The sequence below is a fragment of the Phyllobates terribilis genome, unplaced genomic scaffold (assembly GCF_046119375.1).
Source record: "Phyllobates terribilis strain yellow unplaced genomic scaffold, ASM4611937v1 Scaffold_4__5_contigs__length_816908805, whole genome shotgun sequence".
Taxonomy (NCBI): Eukaryota; Metazoa; Chordata; class Amphibia; order Anura; family Dendrobatidae; genus Phyllobates; species Phyllobates terribilis.
Window position 1 is genome coordinate 813429423 of NW_027362764.1, and position 20902 is coordinate 813450324.

Below are 20902 nucleotides of genomic sequence, written 5' to 3' on the forward strand. Positions count from 1 at the left end.
ATATTATAGAGAGGGTCAGTGTGTGGGGGGATATTATAGAGAGGGTCAGTGTGTGTGTGGGGGGATATTATAGAGAGGGTCAGTGTGTGTGTGGGGGGATATTATAGAGAGGGTCAGTGTGTGTGTGGGGGGGTATTATAGAGAGGGTCAGTGTGTGTGTGGGGGGATATTATAGAGAGGGTCAGTGTGTGTGTGTGGGGGGGTATTATAGAGAGGGGCAGTGTGTGTGGGGGGATATTATAGAGAGGGTCAGTGTGTGTGTGGGGGGTATTATAGAGAGGGTCAGTGTGTGTGGGGGGATATTATAGAGAGGGTCAGTGTGTGTGTGGGGGGGTATTATAGAGAGGGTCAGTGTGTGGGGGGATATTATAGAGAGGGTCAGTGTGTGTGTGGGGGGATATTATAGAGAGGGTCAGTGTGTGTGTGGGGGGGTATTATAGAGAGGGGCAGTGTGTGTGGGGGGATATTATAGAGAGGGTCAGTGTGTGTGTGGGGGGTATTATAGAGAGGGTCAGTGTGTGTGTGGGGGGATATTATAGAGAGGGTCAGTGTGTGTGTGGGGGGATATTATAGAGAGGGTCAGTGTGTGTGTGGGGGGGTATTATAGAGAGGGTCAGTGTGTGTGTGGGGGGGTATTATAGAGAGGGGCAGTGTGTGTGTGTGGGGGGATATTATAGAGAGGGTCAGTGTGTGGGGGGATATTATAGAGAGGGTCAGTGTGTGTGTGGGGGGATATTATAGAGAGGGTCAGTGTGTGTGTGGGGGGATATTATAGAGAGGGTCAGTGTGTGTGGGGGGATATTATAGAGAGGGTCAGTGTGTGTGTGGGGGGATATTATAGAGAGGGTCAGTGTGTGTGTGGGGGGATATTATAGAGAGGGTCAGTGTGTGTGTGGGGGGGTATTATAGAGAGGGGCAGTGTGTGTGGGGGGATATTATAGAGAGGGTCAGTGTGTGTGTGGGGGGTATTATAGAGAGGGTCAGTGTGTGTGTGGGGGGGTATTATAGAGAGGGTCAGTGTGTGGGGGGATATTATAGAGAGGGTCAGTGTGTGTGTGGGGGGTATTATAGATAGGGTCAGTGTGTGTGTGGGGGGATATTATAGAGAGGGTCAGTGTGTGTGTGGGGGGATATTATAGAGAGGGTCAGTGTGTGTGTGGGGGGATATTATAGAGAGGGTCAGTGTGTGTGTGGGGGGGTATTATAGAGAGGGTCAGTGTGTGTGTGGGGGGATATTATAGAGAGGGTCAGTGTGTGTGTGGGGGGGTATTATAGAGAGGGGCAGTGTGTGTGGGGGGATATTATAGAGAGGGTCAGTGTGTGTGTGGGGGGATATTATAGAGAGGGTCAGTGTGTGTGTGGGGGGGTATTATAGATAGGGTCAGTGTGTGTGTGGGGGGATATTATAGAGAGGGTCAGTGTGTGTGTGGGGGGATATTATAGAGAGGGTCAGTGTGTGTGTGGGGGGATATTATAGAGAGGGTCAGTGTGTGTGTGGGGGGGTATCATAGAGAGGGTCAGTGTGTGTGTGGGGGGATTTTATAGAGAGGGTCAGTGTGTGTGTGGGGGGGTATTATAGAGAGGGGCAGTGTGTGTGGGGGGATATTATAGAGAGGGTCAGTGTGTGTGTGGGGGGTATTATAGAGAGGGTCAGTGTGTGTGTGGGGGGATATTATAGAGAGGGTCAGTGTGTGTGTGGGGGGGTATTATAGAGAGGGTCAGTGTGTGGGGGGATATTATAGAGAGGGTCAGTGTGTGTGTGGGGGGATATTATAGAGAGGGTCAGTGTGTGTGTGGGGGGGATATTATAGAGAGGGTCAGTGTGTGTGTGGGGGGATATTATAGAGAGGGTCAGTGTGTGTGTGGGGGGATATTATAGAGAGGGTCAGTGTGTGTGTGGGGGGGTATTATAGAGAGGGGCAGTGTGTGTGTGTGGGGGGATATTATAGAGAGGGTCAGTGTGTGGGGGGATATTATAGAGAGGGTCAGTGTGTGTGTGGGGGGATATTATAGAGAGGGTCAGTGTGTGTGTGGGGGGATATTATAGAGAGGGTCAGTGTGTGTGGGGGGATATTATAGAGAGGGTCAGTGTGTGTGGGGGGGGATATTATAGAGAGGGGCAGTGTGTGTGGGGGGATATTATAGAGAGGGTCAGTGTGTGTGTGGGGGGTATTATAGAGAGGGTCAGTGTGTGTGTGGGGGGGTATTATAGAGAGGGTCAGTGTGTGGGGGGATATTATAGAGAGGGTCAGTGTGTGTGTGGGGGGATATTATAGATAGGGTCAGTGTGTGTGTGGGGGGGTATTATAGAGAGGGTCAGTGTGTGGGGGGGTATTATAGAGAGGGTCAGTGTGTGTGTGGGGGGATATTATAGAGAGGGTCAGTGTGTGTGTGTGGGGGTATTATAGAGAGGGTCAGTGTGTGTGTGGGGGGGTATTATAGAGAGGGTCAGTGTGTGTGTGGGGGGGTATTATAGAGAGGGTCAGTGTGTGTGGGGGGGATATTATAGAGAGGGTCAGTGTGTGTGTGGGGGGATATTATAGAGAGGGTCAGTGTGTGTGTGGGGGGATATTATAGAGAGGGTCAGTGTGTGTGTGGGGGGATATTATAGAGAGGGGCAGTGTGTGTGTGGGGGGATATTATAGAGAGGGTCAGTGTGTGTGTGGGGGGGTATTATAGAGAGGGTCAGTGTGTGTGTGGGGGGTATTATAGAGAGGGTCAGTGTGTGTGTGGGGGGATATTATAGAGAGGGTCAGTGTGTGTGTGGAGGGGTATTATAGAGAGGGTCAGTGTGTGTGTGGGGGGGATATTATAGAGAGGGTCAGTGTGTGTGTGGGGGGGTATTATAGAGAGGGTCAGTGTGTGTGTGGGGGGATATTATAGAGAGGGTCAGTGTGTGTGTGGGGGGGTATTATAGAGAGGGTCAGTGTGTGTGTGGAGGGGTATTATAGAGAGGGTTAGTGTGTGTGTGGGGGGATATTATAGAGAGGGGCAGTGTGTGTGTGTGGGGGGATATTATAGAGAGGGTCAGTGTGTGTGTGGGGGGGTATTATAGAGAGGGTCAGTGTGTGTGTGGGGGGTATTATAGAGAGGGTCAGTGTGTGTGTGGGGGGGTATTATAGAGAGGGTCAGTGTGTGTGTGGGGGGATATTATAGAGAGGGTCAGTGTGTGTGTGGAGGGGTATTATAGAGAGGGTCAGTGTGTGTGTGGGGGGGTATTATAGAGAGGGTCAGTGTGTGTGGGGGGGGATATTATAGAGAGGGTCAGTGTGTGTGTGGGGGGGTATTATAGAGAGGGTCAGTGTGTGTGTGGGGGGATATTATAGAGAGGGTCAGTGTGTGTGTGGGGGGATATTATAGAGAGGGTCAGTGTGTGTGTGGGGGGGTATTATAGAGAGGGTCAGTGTGTGTGTGGAGGGGTATTATAGAGAGGGTTAGTGTGTGTGTGGGGGGATATTATAGAGAGGGGCAGTGTGTGTGTGTGGGGGGATATTATAGAGAGGGTCAGTGTGTGTGTGGGGGGGTATTATAGAGAGGGTCAGTGTGTGTGTGGGGGGTATTATAGAGAGGGTCAGTGTGTGTGTGGGGGGGTATTATAGAGAGGGTCAGTGTGTGTGTGGGGGGATATTATAGAGAGGGTCAGTGTGTGTGTGGGGGGATATTATAGAGAGGGTCAGTGTGTGTGTGGGGGGATATTATAGAGAGGGGCAGTGTGTGGGGGGATATTATAGAGAGGGTCAGTGTGTGTGTGGGGGGATATTATAGAGAGGGTCAGTGTGTGTGTGGGGGGGTATTATAGAGAGGGTCAGTGTGTGTGTGGGGGGGTATTATAGAGAGGGTCAGTGTGTGTGGGGGGTATTATAGAGAGGGGCAGTGTGTGTGTGTGGGGGGATATTATAGAGAGGGTCAGTGTGTGGGGGGATATTATAGAGAGGGTCAGTGTGTGTGTGGGGGGATATTATAGAGAGGGTCAGTGTGTGTGTGGGGGGATATTATAGAGAGGGTCAGTGTGTGTGGGGGGATATTATAGAGAGGGTCAGTGTGTGTGGGGGGGGATATTATAGAGAGGGGCAGTGTGTGTGGGGGGATATTATAGAGAGGGTCAGTGTGTGTGTGGGGGGTATTATAGAGAGGGTCAGTGTGTGTGTGGGGGGGTATTATAGAGAGGGTCAGTGTGTGGGGGGATATTATAGAGAGGGTCAGTGTGTGTGTGGGGGGATATTATAGATAGGGTCAGTGTGTGTGTGGGGGGGTATTATAGAGAGGGTCAGTGTGTGGGGGGGTATTATAGAGAGGGTCAGTGTGTGTGTGGGGGGATATTATAGAGAGGGTCAGTGTGTGTGTGTGGGGATATTATAGAGAGGGTCAGTGTGTGTGTGGGGGGGTATTATAGAGAGGGGCAGTGTGTGTGTGGGGGGGGATATTATAGAGAGGGTCAGTGTGTGTGTGGGGGGATATTATAGAGAGGGTCAGTGTGTGTGTGGGGGGGTATTATAGAGAGGGTCAGTGTGTGTGTGGGGGGGTATTATAGAGAGGGTCAGTGTGTGTGTGGGGGGGTATTATAGAGAGGGTCAGTGTGTGTGGGGGGATATTATAGAGAGGGTCAGTGTGTGTGTGGGGGGATATTATAGAGAGGGTCAGTGTGTGTGTGGGGGGATATTATAGAGAGGGTCAGTGTGTGTGTGGGGGGGTATTATAGAGAGGGTCAGTGCGTGGGGGGATATTATAGAGAGGGTCAGTGTGTGTGTGGGGGGATATTATAGAGAGGGTCAGTGTGTGTGTGGGGGGGTATTATAGAGAGGGTCAGTGTGTGTGGGGGGTATTATAGAGAGGGTCAGTGTGTGTGTGGGGGGATATTATAGAGAGGGTCAGTGTGTGTGTGGAGGGGTATTATAGAGAGGGTCAGTGTGTGTGTGGGGGGGTATTATAGAGAGGGTCAGTGTGTGTGTGGGGGGATATTATAGAGAGGGTCAGTGTGTGTGTGGGGGGGTATTATAGAGAGGGTCAGTGTGTGTGTGGAGGGGTATTATAGAGAGGGTTAGTGTGTGTGTGGGGGGATATTATAGAGAGGGGCAGTGTGTGTGTGTGGGGGGATATTATAGAGAGGGTCAGTGTGTGTGTGGGGGGGTATTATAGAGAGGGTCAGTGTGTGTGTGGGGGGTATTATAGAGAGGGTCAGTGTGTGTGTGGGGGGGTATTATAGAGAGGGTCAGTGTGTGTGTGGGGGGATATTATAGAGAGGGTCAGTGTGTGTGTGGGGGGGTATTATAGAGAGGGTCAGTGTGTGTGGGGGGGGTATTATAGAGAGGGTCAGTGTGTGTGTGGGGGGATATTATAGAGAGGGTCAGTGTGTGTGTGGAGGGGTATTATAGAGAGGGTCAGTGTGTGTGTGGGGGGGTATTATAGAGAGGGTCAGTGTGTGTGGGGGGGGATATTATAGAGAGGGTCAGTGTGTGTGTGGGGGGGTATTATAGAGAGGGTCAGTGTGTGTGTGGAGGGGTATTATAGAGAGGGTTAGTGTGTGTGTGGGGGGATATTATAGAGAGGGGCAGTGTGTGTGTGTGGGGGGATATTATAGAGAGGGTCAGTGTGTGTGTGGGGGGGTATTATAGAGAGGGTCAGTGTGTGTGTGGGGGGTATTATAGAGAGGGTCAGTGTGTGTGTGGGGGGGTATTATAGAGAGGGTCAGTGTGTGTGTGGGGGGATATTATAGAGAGGGTCAGTGTGTGTGTGGGGGGATATTATAGAGAGGGTCAGTGTGTGTGTGGGGGGTATTATAGAGAGGGGCAGTGTGTGTGTGGGGGGATATTATAGAGAGGGGCAGTGTGTGGGGGGATATTATAGAGAGGGTCAGTGTGTGTGGGGGGGAATATATTAGTGAGGAGAAGTGTGAGGGATATTATGGAAAAGGGCAGTGTGGGGGGATATTACGTACAGGGGCAGTGTGGGGGGATATTATGGAAAAGGGCAGTGTGGGGGGATATTACGTACAGGGGCAGTGTGGGGGGATATTACGTACAGGGGCAGTGTGGGGGGATATTACGTACAGGGGCAGTGTGAGGAGAACATTATGGAGGGAGACAGTGTGGGGGATCATTATAGAGAGGAGTATTTGGGGGGGATATTTTGGAGAGGCACTGTGAGGGGATATTATGGAAAGGGGGATATTTAGGAGGGGGCAGTGTGGGGGGATATTATGGAAAGGAGCATTGGGGGGATATTTTGGATAGGGGCAGTGTGGGGAGAACATTATGGAGAGGGGCAGTGAGGAGAGCCATTTCAGAGAAAAACTGTGGGGATATTTTGTGGAGGGGCAGTGTGGGGGGATATTATGGAAAGGAGCATTGGGGGGATATTTTGGATAGGGGCAGTGTGGGGAGGAAATTTTGGAGAGGGGCAGTGGAGGGGAGGACATTATGGAGAGGGGCAGTGGAGGGGAGGACATTATGGAGAGGGGCAGTGTGGGGAGGACATTATGGAGAGGGGCAGTGGAGGGGAGGACATTATGGAGAGGGGCAGTGGAGGGGAGGACATTATGGAGAGGGGCAGTGTGGGGAGGACATTATGGAGAGGGGCAGTGGAGGGGAGGACATTATGGAGAGGGGCAGTGTGGGGAGGACATTATGGAGAGGGGCAGTGGAGGGGAGGACATTATGGAGAGGGGCAGTGGAGGGGAGGACATTATGGAGAGGGGCAGTGGAGGGGAGGACATTATGGAGAGGGGCAGTGGAGGGGAGGACATTATGGAGAGGGGCAGTGGAGGGGAGGACATTATGGAGAGGGGCAGTGTGGGGAGGACATTATGGAGAGGGGCAGTGGAGGGGAGGACATTATGGAGAGGAGCAGTGGAGGGGAGGACATTATGGAGAGGGGCAGTGTGGGGAGGACATTATGGAGAGGGGCAGTGGAGGGGAGGACATTATGGAGAGGGGCAGTGTGGGGAGGACATTATGGAGAGGGGCAGTGTGGGGAGGACATTATGGAGAGGGGCAGTGGAGGGGAGGACATTATGGAGAGGGGCAGTGGAGGGGAGGACATTATGGAGAGGGGCAGTGTGGGGAGGACATTATGGAGAGGGGCAGTGGAGGGGAGGACATTATGGAGAGGGGCAGTGGAGGGGAGGACATTATGGAGAGGGGCAGTGTGGGGAGGACATTATGGAGAGGGGCAGTGTGGGGAGGACATTATGGAGAGGGGCAGTGGAGGGGAGGACATTATGGAGAGGGGCAGTGGAGGGGAGGACATTATGGAGAGGGGCAGTGGAGGGGAGGACATTATGGAGAGGGGCAGTGTGGGGAGGACATTATGGAGAGGGGCAGTGGAGGGGAGGACATTATGTAGAGGGGCAGTGGAGGGGAGGACATTATGGAGAGGGGCAGTGGAGGGGAGGACATTATGGAGAGGGGCAGTGGAGGGGAGGACATTATGGAGAGGGGCAGTGGAGGCGAGGACATTATGGAGAGGGGCAGTGGAGGGGAGGACATTATGGAGAGGGGCAGTGGAGGGGAGGACATTATGGAGAGGGGCAGTGTGGGGAGGACATTATGGAGAGGGGCAGTGTGGGGAGGACATTATGGAAAGTATTGGGGGGACATATTGGAGAAAAGCAGTGTGGGGTAATATTATGGAAAAGGTTCAGCGGGGGGGATAATATAGAATGCGGGCCAGAGGATATACACCAGGGTGGAGGGGGGCAGAGTGGAGATTATACACCGGGGATGGAAGGGATAGACGTTACACACCTGGGGTAACAGGTCTGAATAAGGAACCAGAATTCAGAGAGTAAGATGTGGGAGACCATCCTTTATCCATATAATGTGGCTGAGCAGCCCGATCCCATCATCCTTCAGAGAGTGCGGAGACGTCAAGCATGGGGACAACAAGCCGGCAGATGAATGCAGAGCCGGCAGGTGAATGCAGAGCCGGCGGCAGGTGAATGCAGAGCCGGCGGCAGGTGAATGCAGAGCCGGCGGCAGGTGAATGCAGAGCCGGCAGCAGATGAATGCAGAGCCGGCAGGTGAATGCAGAGCCGGCAGGTGAATGCAGAGCCGGCGGCAGATGAATGCAGAGCCGGCAGGTGAATGCAGAGCCGGCAAGTGAATGCAGAGCCGGCGGCAGGTGAATGCAGAGCCGGCGGCAGGTGAATGCAGAGCCGGCAGCAGATGAATGCAGACCCGGCAGCAGATGAATGCAGAGCCGGCAGGTGAATGCAGAGCCGGCAGGTGAATGCAGAGCCGGCGGCAGATGAATGCAGAGCCGGCAGCATATGAATGCAGAGCCGGCAGGTGAATGCAGAGCCGGCAGGTGAATGCAGAGCCGGCAGGTGAATGCAGAGGCGGCAGATGAATGCAGAGCCGGCAGGTGAATGCAGAGCCGGCAGGTGAATGCAGAGCCGGCAGGTGAATGCAGAGCCGGCGGCAGGTGAATGCAGAGCCGGCGGCAGGTGAATGCAGAGCCGGCAGCAGATGAATGCAGAGCCGGCAGCAGATGAATGCAGAGCCGGCAGCAGATGAATGCAGAGCCGGCAGGTGAATGCAGAGGCGGCAGGTGAATGCAGAGGCGGCAGATGAATGCAGAGACGGCAGGTGAATGCAGAGCCGGCAGGTGAATGCAGAGCCGGCGGCAGGTGAATGCAGAGCCGGCGGCAGGTGAATGCAGAGCCGGCAGCAGATGAATGCAGAGCCAGCAGGTGAATGCAGAGGTGGCAGGTGAATGCAGAGCCGGCAGGTGAATGCAGAGGCGGCAGATGAATGCACAGCCGGCAGGTGAATGCAGAGGCGGCAGGTGAACGCAGAGCCGGCAGGTGAACGCAGAGCCGGCAGGTGAACGCAGAGCCTGGCATGTATCATTAAGAAGATATGGTACAGAAGTTTACTATTCAGCATGCACCATTGGTGGATGGAGGTGGATGGCGGGAATGCTTCTGGCACTGTGGAAAGATCCAGTCCTTTTCTCCCCCATGATGAGCAGCCTCCTCCACGGTGCGCAGTCTTACACTGGGGTGTATAGATTTCTTCTGTAGGAAGTACACGCGGTCACACCGCAGTTTTGATCTGGTTATGGTGCACAGTCCGTCATCTGTCCATGAACCCAGTGTCCAGCGGCAGCAGAAGACATTGATATAAAGAAGCCCCGAGCTAAGGAGTCACTGAGCCGCCTCGTCCTGCTGCGCTCGCTCTTCCTCTTCGTCCAGCCGCTTCAGCTCTTCCTCCACCTCTGGGGGCACATTCACTTCTAATAGGTTTTCTAATCCAGACTCTGGCTCATCACCTATTAGTATCTAACAAGGAAAGATGGAGGAACAGGGATCACATTGGGTCAGCATCTCAGACACCGTGCCGGTAAACCTTACGGTCTATTAAGCTGGGGGTCACCTTAGATCTTGGGCGCTGCTCACCTGAATGACTTTTTCACAGCTTCTTTTCACGTCAGCCTCAGTTTCCCAGGAATGCAGTGATCTCAGGATTAGATAGGTTCCTCGATCCTTGAGAATACGACGCCCATCTGGGGTGGCACAGAGCTGCGGGAAGCGAACAGAACAGTTCAGGACAGCAGAAGCATTGGGTGCACAGACCGTGTGAGGAGGAGGAGGCAGTCCGACAGTCAGAGGAGGAGGAGGAGGCAGTCCAACAGTCAGAGGAGGAGGCAGTCCGACAGTCAGAGGAGGAGGAGGCAGTCCGACAGTCAGAGGAGGAGGAGGCAGTCCAACAGTCAGAGGAGGAGGAGGCAGTCCGACAGACAGAGGAGGAGGCAGTCCGACAGACAGAGGAGGAGGAGGCAGTCCGACAGACAGAGGAGGAGGAGGCAGTCCGACAGACAGAGGAGGAGGAGGCAGTCCGACAGACAGAGGAGGAGGAGGCAGTCCGACAGACAGAGGAGGAGGAGGCAGTCCGACAGTCAGAGGAGGAGGCAGTCCGACAGACAGAGGAGGAGGCAGTCCGACAGACAGAGGAGGAGGAGGCAGTCCGACAGACAGAGGAGGAGGCAGTCCGACAGTCAGAGGAGGAGGAGGCAGTCCGACAGACAGAGGAGGAGGAGGCAGTCCGACAGACAGAGGAGGAGGAGGCAGTCCGACAGACAGAGGAGGAGGCGGCAGTCCGACAGTCAGAGGAGGAGGCGGCAGTCCAACAGACAGAGGAGGAGGCAGTCCGACAGACAGAGGAGGAGGCAGTCCGACAGACAGACAGAGGAGGAGGCAGTCCGACAGACAGACAGAGGAGGAGGCAGTCCGACAGACAGACAGAGGAGGAGGCAGTCCGACAGACAGACAGAGGAGGAGGCAGTCCGACAGACAGAGGAGGAGGCAGTCCGACAGACAGACAGAGGAGGAGGCAGTCCGACAGACAGACAGAGGAGGAGGCAGTCCGACAGACAGAGGAGGAGGAGGCAGTCCGACAGACAGAGGAGGAGGAGGCAGTCCGACAGTCAGAGGAGGAGGCAGTCCGACAGTCAGAGGAGGAGGAGGCAGTCCGACAGTCAGAGGAGGAGGAGGCAGTCCGATAGACAGAGGAGGAGGAGGCAGTCCGACAGACAGAGGAGGAGGAGGCAGTCCGACAGACAGAGGAGGAGGAGGCAGTCCGACAGACAGAGGAGGAGGAGGCAGTCCGACAGACAGAGGAGGAGGAGGCAGTCCGACAGACAGAGGAGGAGGAGGCAGTCCGACAGACAGAGGAGGAGGAGGCAGTCCGACAGACAGAGGAGGAGGCAGTCCGACAGTCAGAGGAGGAGGCAGTCCGACAGACAGAGGAGGAGGAGGCAGTCCGACAGACAGAGGAGGAGGAGGCAGTCCGACAGACAGAGGAGGAGGAGGCAGTCCGACAGACAGAGGAGGAGGAGGCAGTCCGACAGACAGAGGAGGAGGCAGTCCGACAGACAGAGGAGGAGGAGGCAGTCCGACAGACAGAGGAGGAGGAGGCAGTCCGACAGACAGAGGAGGAGGAGGCAGTCCGACAGACAGAGGAGGAGGAGGCAGTCCGACAGACAGAGGAGGAGGAGGCAGTCCGACAGAGGAGGAGGAGGCAGTCCGACAGACAGAGGAGGAGGAGGCAGTCCGACAGACAGAGGAGGAGGAGGCAGTCCGACAGACAGAGGAGGAGGAGGCAGTCCGACAGACAGAGGAGGAGGAGGCAGTCCGACAGACAGAGGAGGAGGAGGCAGTCCGACAGACAGAGGAGGAGGCAGTCCGACAGACAGAGGAGGAGGAGGCAGTCCGACAGACAGAGGAGGAGGAGGCAGTCCGACAGACAGAGGAGGAGGCAGTCCGACAGACAGACAGAGGAGGAGGCAGTCCGACAGACAGAGGAGGAGGAGGCAGTCCGACAGACAGAGGAGGAGGAGGCAGTCCGACAGTCAGAGGAGGAGGAGGCAGTCCGACAGTCAGAGGAGGAGGAGGCAGTCCGACAGTCAGAGGAGGAGGAGGCAGTCCGACAGACAGAGGAGGAGGAGGCAGTCCGACAGACAGAGGAGGAGGAGGCAGTCCGACAGACAGAGGAGGAGGAGGCAGTCCGACAGACAGAGGAGGAGGAGGCAGTCGGACAGACAGAGGAGGAGGAGGCAGTCCGACAGACAGAGGAGGAGGAGGCAGTCCGACAGACAGAGGAGGAGGAGGCAGTCCGACAGACAGAGGAGGAGGAGGCAGTCCGACAGACAGAGGAGGAGGAGGCAGTCCGACAGACAGAGGAGGAGGAGGCAGTCCGACAGACAGAGGAGGAGGAGGCAGTCCGACAGACAGAGGAGGAGGAGGCAGTCCGACAGACAGAGGAGGAGGAGGCAGTCCGACAGTCAGAGGAGGAGGAGGCAGTCCGACAGTCAGAGGAGGAGGAGGCAGTCCGACAGTCAGAGGAGGAGGAGGAGGCAGTCCAACAGTCAGAGGAGGAGGCAGTCCGACAGTCAGAGGAGGAGGAGGCAGTCCAACAGTCAGAGGAGGAGGCAGTCCGACAGACAGAGGAGGAGGAGGCAGTCCAACAGTCAGAGGAGGAGGCAGTCCGACAGACAGAGGAGGAGGCAGTCCAACAGTCAGAGGAGGAGGCAGTCCGACAGACAGAGGAGGAGGAGGCAGTCCGACAGACAGAGGAGGAGGCAGTCCGACAGTCAGAGGAGGAGGAGGCAGTCCGACAGACAGAGGAGGAGGAGGCAGTCCGACAGACAGAGGAGGAGGCAGTCCGACAGACAGAGGAGGAGGAGGCAGTCCGACAGACAGAGGAGGAGGAGGCAGTCCGACAGACAGAGGAGGAGGAGGCAGTCCGACAGACAGAGGAGGAGGAGGCAGTCCGACAGACAGAGGAGGAGGCAGTCCGACAGTCAGAGGAGGAGGCAGTCCGACAGACAGAGGAGGAGGAGGCAGTCCGACAGACAGAGGAGGAGGAGGCAGTCCGACAGACAGAGGAGGAGGAGGCAGTCCGACAGACAGAGGAGGAGGAGGCAGTCCGACAGACAGAGGAGGAGGAGGCAGTCCGACAGACAGAGGAGGAGGAGGCAGTCCGACAGACAGAGGAGGAGGAGGCAGTCCGACAGACAGAGGAGGAGGAGGCAGTCCGACAGACAGAGGAGGAGGAGGCAGTCCGACAGACAGAGGAGGAGGAGGCAGTCCGACAGACAGAGGAGGAGGAGGCAGTCCGACAGACAGAGGAGGAGGAGGCAGTCCGACAGACAGAGGAGGAGGAGGCAGTCCGACAGACAGAGGAGGAGGAGGCAGTCCGACAGACAGAGGAGGAGGAGGCAGTCCGACAGACAGAGGAGGAGGAGGCAGTCCGACAGTCAGAGGAGGAGGAGGCAGTCCGACAGTCAGAGGAGGAGGAGGCAGTCCGACAGTCAGAGGAGGAGGAGGCAGTCCGACAGTCAGAGGAGGAGGAGGCAGTCCGACAGTCAGAGGAGGAGGAGGCAGTCCGACAGTCAGAGGAGGAGGAGGCAGTCCGACAGTCAGAGGAGGAGGAGGCAGTCCGACAGTCAGAGGAGGAGGAGGCAGTCCGACAGTCAGAGGAGGAGGAGGCAGTCCGACAGTCAGAGGAGGAGGAGGCAGTCCGACAGTCAGAGGAGGCAGTCCGACAGTCAGAGGAGGCAGTCCGACAGTCAGAGGAGGAGGAGGCAGTCAGAGGAGGAGGAGGCAGTCCGACAGTCAGAGGAGGAGGAGGCAGTCCGACAGTCAGAGGAGGAGGAGGCAGTCCGACAGTCAGAGGAGGAGGAGGCAGTCCGACAGTCAGAGGAGGAGGAGGCAGTCCGACAGTCAGAGGAGGAGGAGGCAGTCCGACAGACAGAGGAGGAGGCAGTCCGACAGACAGAGGAGGAGGCAGTCCGACAGACAGAGGAGGAGGCAGTCCGACAGTCAGAGGAGGAGGAGGCAGTCCGACAGATAGAGGAGGAGGAGGCAGTCCGACAGACAGAGGAGGAGGAGGCAGTCCGACAGACAGAGGAGGAGGAGGCAGTCCGACAGACAGAGGAGGAGGAGGCAGTCCGACAGACAGAGGAGGAGGAGGCAGTCCGACAGACAGAGGAGGAGGAGGCAGTCCGACAGACAGAGGAGGAGGAGGCAGTCCGACAGACAGAGGAGGAGGAGGCAGTCCGACAGACAGAGGAGGAGGAGGCAGTCCGACAGACAGAGGAGGAGGAGGCAGTCCGACAGACAGAGGAGGAGGAGGCAGTCCGACAGACAGAGGAGGAGGAGGCAGTCCGACAGACAGAGGAGGAGGCAGTCCGACAGTCAGAGGAGGAGGCAGTCCGACAGACAGAGGAGGAGGAGGCAGTCCGACAGACAGAGGAGGAGGAGGCAGTCCGACAGACAGAGGAGGAGGAGGCAGTCCGACAGACAGAGGAGGAGGAGGCAGTCCGACAGACAGAGGAGGAGGAGGCAGTCCGACAGACAGAGGAGGAGGAGGCAGTCCGACAGACAGAGGAGGAGGAGGCAGTCCGACAGACAGAGGAGGAGGAGGCAGTCCGACAGACAGAGGAGGAGGAGGCAGTCCGACAGACAGAGGAGGAGGAGGCAGTCCGACAGACAGAGGAGGAGGAGGCAGTCCGACAGACAGAGGAGGAGGAGGCAGTCCGACAGACAGAGGAGGAGGAGGCAGTCCGACAGACAGAGGAGGAGGAGGCAGTCCGACAGACAGAGGAGGAGGAGGCAGTCCGACAGTCAGAGGAGGAGGAGGCAGTCCGACAGTCAGAGGAGGAGGAGGCAGTCCGACAGTCAGAGGAGGAGGAGGCAGTCCGACAGTCAGAGGAGGAGGAGGCAGTCCGACAGTCAGAGGAGGAGGAGGCAGTCCGACAGTCAGAGGAGGAGGAGGCAGTCCGACAGTCAGAGGAGGAGGAGGCAGTCCGACAGTCAGAGGAGGAGGAGGCAGTCCGACAGTCAGAGGAGGAGGAGGCAGTCCGACAGTCAGAGGAGGAGGAGGCAGTCCGACAGTCAGAGGAGGAGGAGGCAGTCCGACAGTCAGAGGAGGCAGTCCGACAGTCAGAGGAGGCAGTCCGACAGTCAGAGGAGGCAGTCCGACAGTCAGAGGAGGAGGAGGCAGTCAGAGGAGGAGGAGGCAGTCCGACAGTCAGAGGAGGAGGAGGCAGTCCGACAGTCAGAGGAGGAGGAGGCAGTCCGACAGTCAGAGGAGGAGGAGGCAGTCCGACAGTCAGAGGAGGAGGAGGCAGTCCGACAGTCAGAGGAGGAGGAGGCAGTCCGACAGTCAGAGGAGGAGGAGGCAGTCCGACAGACAGAGGAGGAGGCAGTCCGACAGACAGAGGAGGAGGCAGTCCGACAGACAGAGGAGGAGGCAGTCCGACAGTCAGAGGAGGAGGAGGCAGTCCGACAGATAGAGGAGGAGGAGGCAGTCCGACAGACAGAGGAGGAGGAGGCAGTCCGACAGACAGAGGAGGAGGAGGCAGTCCGACAGACAGAGGAGGAGGAGGCAGTCCGACAGACAGAGGAGGAGGAGGCAGTCCGACAGACAGAGGAGGAGGAGGCAGTCCGACAGACAGAGGAGGAGGAGGCAGTCCGACAGACAGAGGAGGAGGAGGCAGTCCGACAGACAGAGGAGGAGGAGGCAGTCCGACAGACAGAGGAGGAGGAGGCAGTCCGACAGACAGAGGAGGAGGCAGTCCGACAGACAGAGGAGGAGGAGGCAGTCCGACAGACAGAGGAGGAGGAGGCAGTCCGACAGACAGAGGAGGAGGAGGCAGTCCGACAGACAGAGGAGGAGGAGGCAGTCCGACAGACAGAGGAGGAGGCAGTCCGACAGTCAGAGGAGGAGGCAGTCCGACAGTCAGAGGAGGAGGAGGCAGTCCGACGGACAGAGGAGGAGGAGGCAGTCCGACAGACAGAGGAGGAGGAGGCAGTCCGACAGACAGAGGAGGAGGAGGCAGTCCGACAGTCAGAGGAGGAGGAGGCAGTCCGACAGTCAGAGGAGGAGGAGGCAGTCCGACAGTCAGAGGAGGAGGAGGCAGTCCGACAGTCAGAGGAGGAGGAGGCAGTCCGACAGTCAGAGGAGGAGGAGGCAGTCCGACAGTCAGAGGAGGAGGAGGCAGTCCGACAGACAGAGGAGGAGGCAGTCCGACAGACAGAGGAGGAGGCAGTCCGACAGACAGAGGAGGAGGCAGTCCGACAGACAGAGGAGGAGGCAGTCCGACAGACAGAGGAGGAGGCAGTCCGACAGTCAGAGGAGGAGGAGGCAGTCCGACAGATAGAGGAGGAGGAGGCAGTCCGACAGATAGAGGAGGAGGAGGCAGTCCGACAGACAGAGGAGGAGGAGGCAGTCCGACAGACAGAGGAGGAGGAGGCAGTCCGACAGACAGAGGAGGAGGAGGCAGTCCGACAGACAGAGGAGGAGGAGGCAGTCCGACAGACAGAGGAGGAGGAGGCAGTCCGACAGACAGAGGAGGAGGAGGCAGTCCGACAGACAGAGGAGGAGGAGGCAGTCCGACAGACAGAGGAGGAGGAGGCAGTCCGACAGACAGAGGAGGAGGAGGCAGTCCGACAGACAGAGGAGGAGGAGGCAGTCCGACAGACAGAGGAGGAGGAGGCAGTCCGACAGACAGAGGAGGAGGAGGCAGTCCGACAGACAGAGGAGGAGGAGGCAGTCCGACAGACAGAGGAGGAGGAGGCAGTCCGACAGACAGAGGAGGAGGAGGCAGTCCGACAGACAGAGGAGGAGGAGGCAGTCCGACAGACAGAGGAGGAGGAGGCAGTCCGACAGACAGAGGAGGAGGAGGCAGTCCGACAGACAGAGGAGGAGGAGGCAGTCCGACAGACAGAGGAGGAGGAGGCAGTCCGACAGACAGAGGAGGAGGAGGCAGTCCGACAGACAGAGGAGGAGGAGGCAGTCCGACAGACAGAGGAGGAGGAGGCAGTCCGACAGACAGAGGAGGAGGAGGCAGTCCGACAGACAGAGGAGGAGGAGGCAGTCCGACAGACAGAGGAGGAGGAGGCAGTCCGACAGACAGAGGAGGAGGAGGCAGTCCGACAGACAGAGGAGGAGGAGGCAGTCCGACAGACAGAGGAGGAGGAGGCAGTCCGACAGACAGAGGAGGAGGAGGCAGTCCGACAGACAGAGGAGGAGGAGGCAGTCCGACAGACAGAGGAGGAGGAGGCAGTCCGACAGACAGAGGAGGAGGCAGTCCGACAGTCAGAGGAGGAGGCAGTCCGACAGTCAGAGGAGGAGGCAGTCCGACAGTCAGAGGAGGAGGCAGTCCGACGGACAGAGGAGGAGGAGGCAGTCCGACAGACAGAGGAGGAGGAGGCAGTCCGACAGACAGAGGAGGAGGAGGCAGTCTGACAGTCACCCATCACCATCTGGACCTTCCTTCTCTGCTAAGTATAAACAGATGACTTGATAAACCACGATTTCATCTGCAGCCGTGTCATCTGGAGAGGTAAAGCAGCATATAATGGGAGCAGAAGATTCAGCCACACGTTACACTCAGGATCAGCACAAGCCCTTCACCCAGCAAGTGTGATGCTAAGGCACCGAGCAGACTTGTGTCCACCAGTTCTGCCAGCCAGTCATGTAGGAATAACCTAGAGATAACCTCCTCCAGGGGAGGCGTAATGCGGCCACCATGACATCTCACCAGCTGCAGGCATTCGATCAGCATCTTCCTTATATCGGGGTCGGGCTCCCGTTGTTTGTCCGCGGGCAGGTACTGCAGATCGGGTGGCAGGACTACGGACACAGAACAGGAAAGTGAGATGAAGGGATTATACCGATATACACACGCTATACACGGATGGACCGTGGAGGTGAACATTGCAGCATGGACAGAAGGGCATATCAATGTTTCACCCCATTACTGCTCTATCATTAAACAACCACTATCTTTTTTTGTCCGCTGCTACCCCCTTTCTTACCTTCCACTTCATCTTCTCCGTACTCTTCTCCACCAGCCAATGGCAGCAACAGGAATGGCAGCAAATCAACATCATCTCCCAGCAGCCATGAATGATCTCCTATAGCACAAGAGGAAACCAAATGAGCATCGCCACAAACACCACCTGTCAATTGCTGGTCTATCAGCTACAGGAGACATGAGGAGAAGGGGTGAGTGCCTGTCATCATCTCCACCTGCTGGGCTATCAGCTACAGGAGACACGAGGAGTAGGGGTGAGAGCCTGTCATAATCTCCACCTGCCAACTGCTGGGCTATTAGCTACAGGAGACATGAGGAGAAGGGGTGAGCGCCTGTCATCATCTACACCTGCCAACTGCCGGTCTATCAGCTACAGGAGATAGGAGGAGAAGGGGTGAGCGCCTGTCATCATCTCCACCAGCCAACTGCTGGTCTCTCAGCTACAGGAGACATGAGGAGAAGGGGTGAGCGCCTGTCCTCATCTCCACCTGCCAACTGCTGGTCTCTCAGCTACAGGAGACGAGGAGAAGGGTTGAGCGCCTGACATCATCTCTACCTGCTGGGCTATCAGCTACAGGAGACACAAGGAGATGGAGTGCCTGTCATCATCTCCACCTGACAACTGCTAGTCTCTCAGCTACAGGAGACATGAGGAGAAGGGGTGAGCGCCTGTCATCATCTCCACCTGCCAACTGCTGGGCTATCAGCTACAGGAGAAGGGGTGAGCGCCTGTCATCATCTCCACCTGCCAACTGCTGGGCTATCAGCTACAGGAGACATGAGGAGAAGCGGTGAGCGCCTGTCATCATCTCCACCTGCCAACTGCTGGTCTCTCAGCTACAGGAGACATGAGGAGAAGGGATGAGAGCCTGTCATTATCTACACCTGCCAACTGCTGGTGTATCACCTCCCAGAGACATGAGGAGAAGGGGTGAGAGCCTGTCATCATCTCCACCTGCCAACTGCTGGTCTCTCAACTACAGGAGACATGAGGAGAAGGGGTGAGCGCCTGTCATCATCTCCACCTGCCAACTGCTGGTCTATCAGCTACAGAAGACACGAGGAGAAGGTGTGAGCGCCTGTCATCATCTCCACCTGCCAACTGCTGGGCTATCAGCTACAGGAGACATGAGGAGAAGGGGTGAGCGCCTGTCATCATCTACACCTGCCAACTGCTGGTCTCTCAGCTACAGGAGACATGAGGAGAAGGGGTGAGCGCCTGTCATCATCTACACCTGCCAACTGCTGGTCTCTCAGCTACAGGAAACATGAGGAGAAGGGGTGAGCGCCTGTCCTCATCTCCATCTACCAACGGCAGGGCTATCAGCTACAGGAGACACGAGGAGAAGGGGTGAGCGCCTGTCATCATCTCCACCTGCCAACTGCTGGTCTATCAGCTACAGGAGACATGAGGAGAAGCGGTGAGCGCCTGTCCTCATCTCCACCTGCCAACTGCTGGGCTATCAGCTACAGAAGACACGAGGAGAAGGGGTGAGAGCCTGTCATCATCTCCACCTGCCAACTGCTGGTCTATCAGCTACAGGAGACACGAGGAGAAGGGGTGAGCGCCTGTCATCATCTCCACCTGCCAACTGCTGGTCTATCAGCTACAGGAGACATGAGGAGAAGCGGTGAGCGCCTGTCCTCATCTCCACCTGCCAACTGCTGGGCTATCAGCTACAGGAGACACGAGGAGAAGGGGTGAGCGCCTGTCCTCATCTCCACCTGCCAACTGCTGGGCTATCAGCTGCAGGAGACGAGGAGAAGGGTTGAGCGCCTGACATCATCTCTACCTGCTGGGCTATCAGCTACAGGAGACACAAGGAGCTGGAGTGCCTGTCATCATCTCCACCTGCCAACTGCTGGGCTATCAGCTACAGGAGACATGAGGAGAAGGGGTGAGCACCTGTCATCATCCGCACCTGCCAACTGCTGGGCTATCAGCTACAGGAGACACGAGGAGAAGGGGTGAGAGCCTGTCATCATCTCCACCTGCCAACTGCTGGTCTCTCAGCTACAGGAGACATGAGGAGAAGGGGTGAGCGCCTGTCCTCGTCTCCACCTGCCAACTGCTGGCCTATCAGCTACAGGAGATATGAGGAGAAGGGGTGAGAGCCTGTCATCATCTACACCTGCCAACTGCTGGTCTATCAGCTACAGGAGACACGAGGAGAAGGGGTGAGTGCCTGTCATCATCTCCACCTGCTAACTGCTGGGATATCAGCTACAGGAGACATGAGGAGAAGGGGTGAGTGCCTGTCATCATCTACACCTGCCAGCTGCTAGTCTCTCAGCTCCAGGAGATACAAGGAGAAGGGGTGAGCGCCTGTCATCATCCACACCAGCCAACTGCTGGTCTCTCAGCTACAGGAGACATGAGGAGAAGGGGTGAGCGCCTGTCATCATCTACACCTGCCAACTGCTGGTCTCTTAGCTACAGGAGACATGAGGAGAAGGGGTGAGCGCCTGTCATCATCTACACCTGCCAACTGCTGGTCTCTCAGATACAGGAGACATGAGGAGAAGGGGTGAGCGCCTGTCATCTCCACCTGCCAACTGCTAGGCTATCAGCTACAGGAGATAGGAGGAGAAGGGGTGAGCGCCTGTCATCTACACCTGCCAACTGCTGGTCTCTCAGCTACAGGAGACATGAGGAGAAGGGGTGAGCGCCTGTCATCATCCCCACCTGCCAACTGCTGGGCTATCAGCTACAGAAGACACGAGGAGAAGGGGTGAGCGCCTGTCATCATCTCCACCTGCCAACTGCTGGGCTATCAGCTACAGAAGACACGAGGAGAAGGGGTGAGCGCCTGTCATCATCTTCACCTGCCAACTGCTGGGCTATCAGCTACAGGAGACATGAGGAGAAGGGGTGAGCGCCTGTCATCATCCCCACCTGCCAACTGCTGGGCTATCAGCTACAGGAGACACGAGGAGAAGGGGTGAGTGCCTGTCATCATCTCCACCTGCTAACTGCTGGGCTATCAGCTACAGGAGACATGAGGAGAAGGGGTGAGTGCCTGTCATCATCTTCACCTGCCAACTGCTAGTCTCTCAGCTCCAGGAGACACAAGGAGAAGGGGTGAGCGCCTGTCATCATCCCCACCTGCCAACTGCTGGTCTCTCAGCTACAGGAGACATGAGGAGAAGGGGTGAGCGCCTGTCATCATCTTCACCTGCCAACTGCTGGTCTCTCAGCTACAGGAGACATGAGGAGAAGGGGTGAGCGCCTGTCATCATCTCCATCTGCCAACTGCTGGTCTCTCAGCTCCAGGAGACACAAAGAGAAGGGGTAAGCGCCTGTCATCATCTCCACCTGCAACTGCAGGTCTGTCAGCTACAGGAGACATGAGGAGAAGGGGTGAGCGCCTGTCATCATCTCTACCTGCCAACTGCTGGTCTATCAGCTACAGGAGACATGAGGAGAAGGGGTGAGAGCCTGTCATCTCCACCTGCCAACTGCTGGTCTACCTGCTCCAGGAGACACAAGGATATTGAGTGCCTGTCCTCATCTCCACCTGCCAACTGCTGGGCTATCAGCTACAGAAGACACGAGGAGAAGGCGTGAGCGCCTGTCATC

General features: G+C 56.9%; 1 protein-coding gene across 1 annotated transcript in view; it reads right to left on the reverse strand.

Annotated features, from left to right (window-relative positions):
• Nucleotides 1-8757: 8757 nt before the first annotated feature.
• Nucleotides 8758-20902, reverse strand: part of HGH1 (HGH1 homolog) — a 31689-nt gene continuing 19544 nt past the window's right edge. Inside the window, exons 4-7 of the mRNA XM_073680122.1 lie at nucleotides 17324-17422; nucleotides 17047-17138; nucleotides 9398-9520; nucleotides 8758-9280 (exon numbers count right to left, since the gene is read on the reverse strand). Of these exons, the coding sequence (XP_073536223.1) occupies nucleotides 9146-9280; nucleotides 9398-9520; nucleotides 17047-17138; nucleotides 17324-17422 (449 nt within the window). The 3' untranslated portion in view covers nucleotides 8758-9145. The remainder of the gene's footprint in view (nucleotides 9281-9397; nucleotides 9521-17046; nucleotides 17139-17323; nucleotides 17423-20902) is intronic.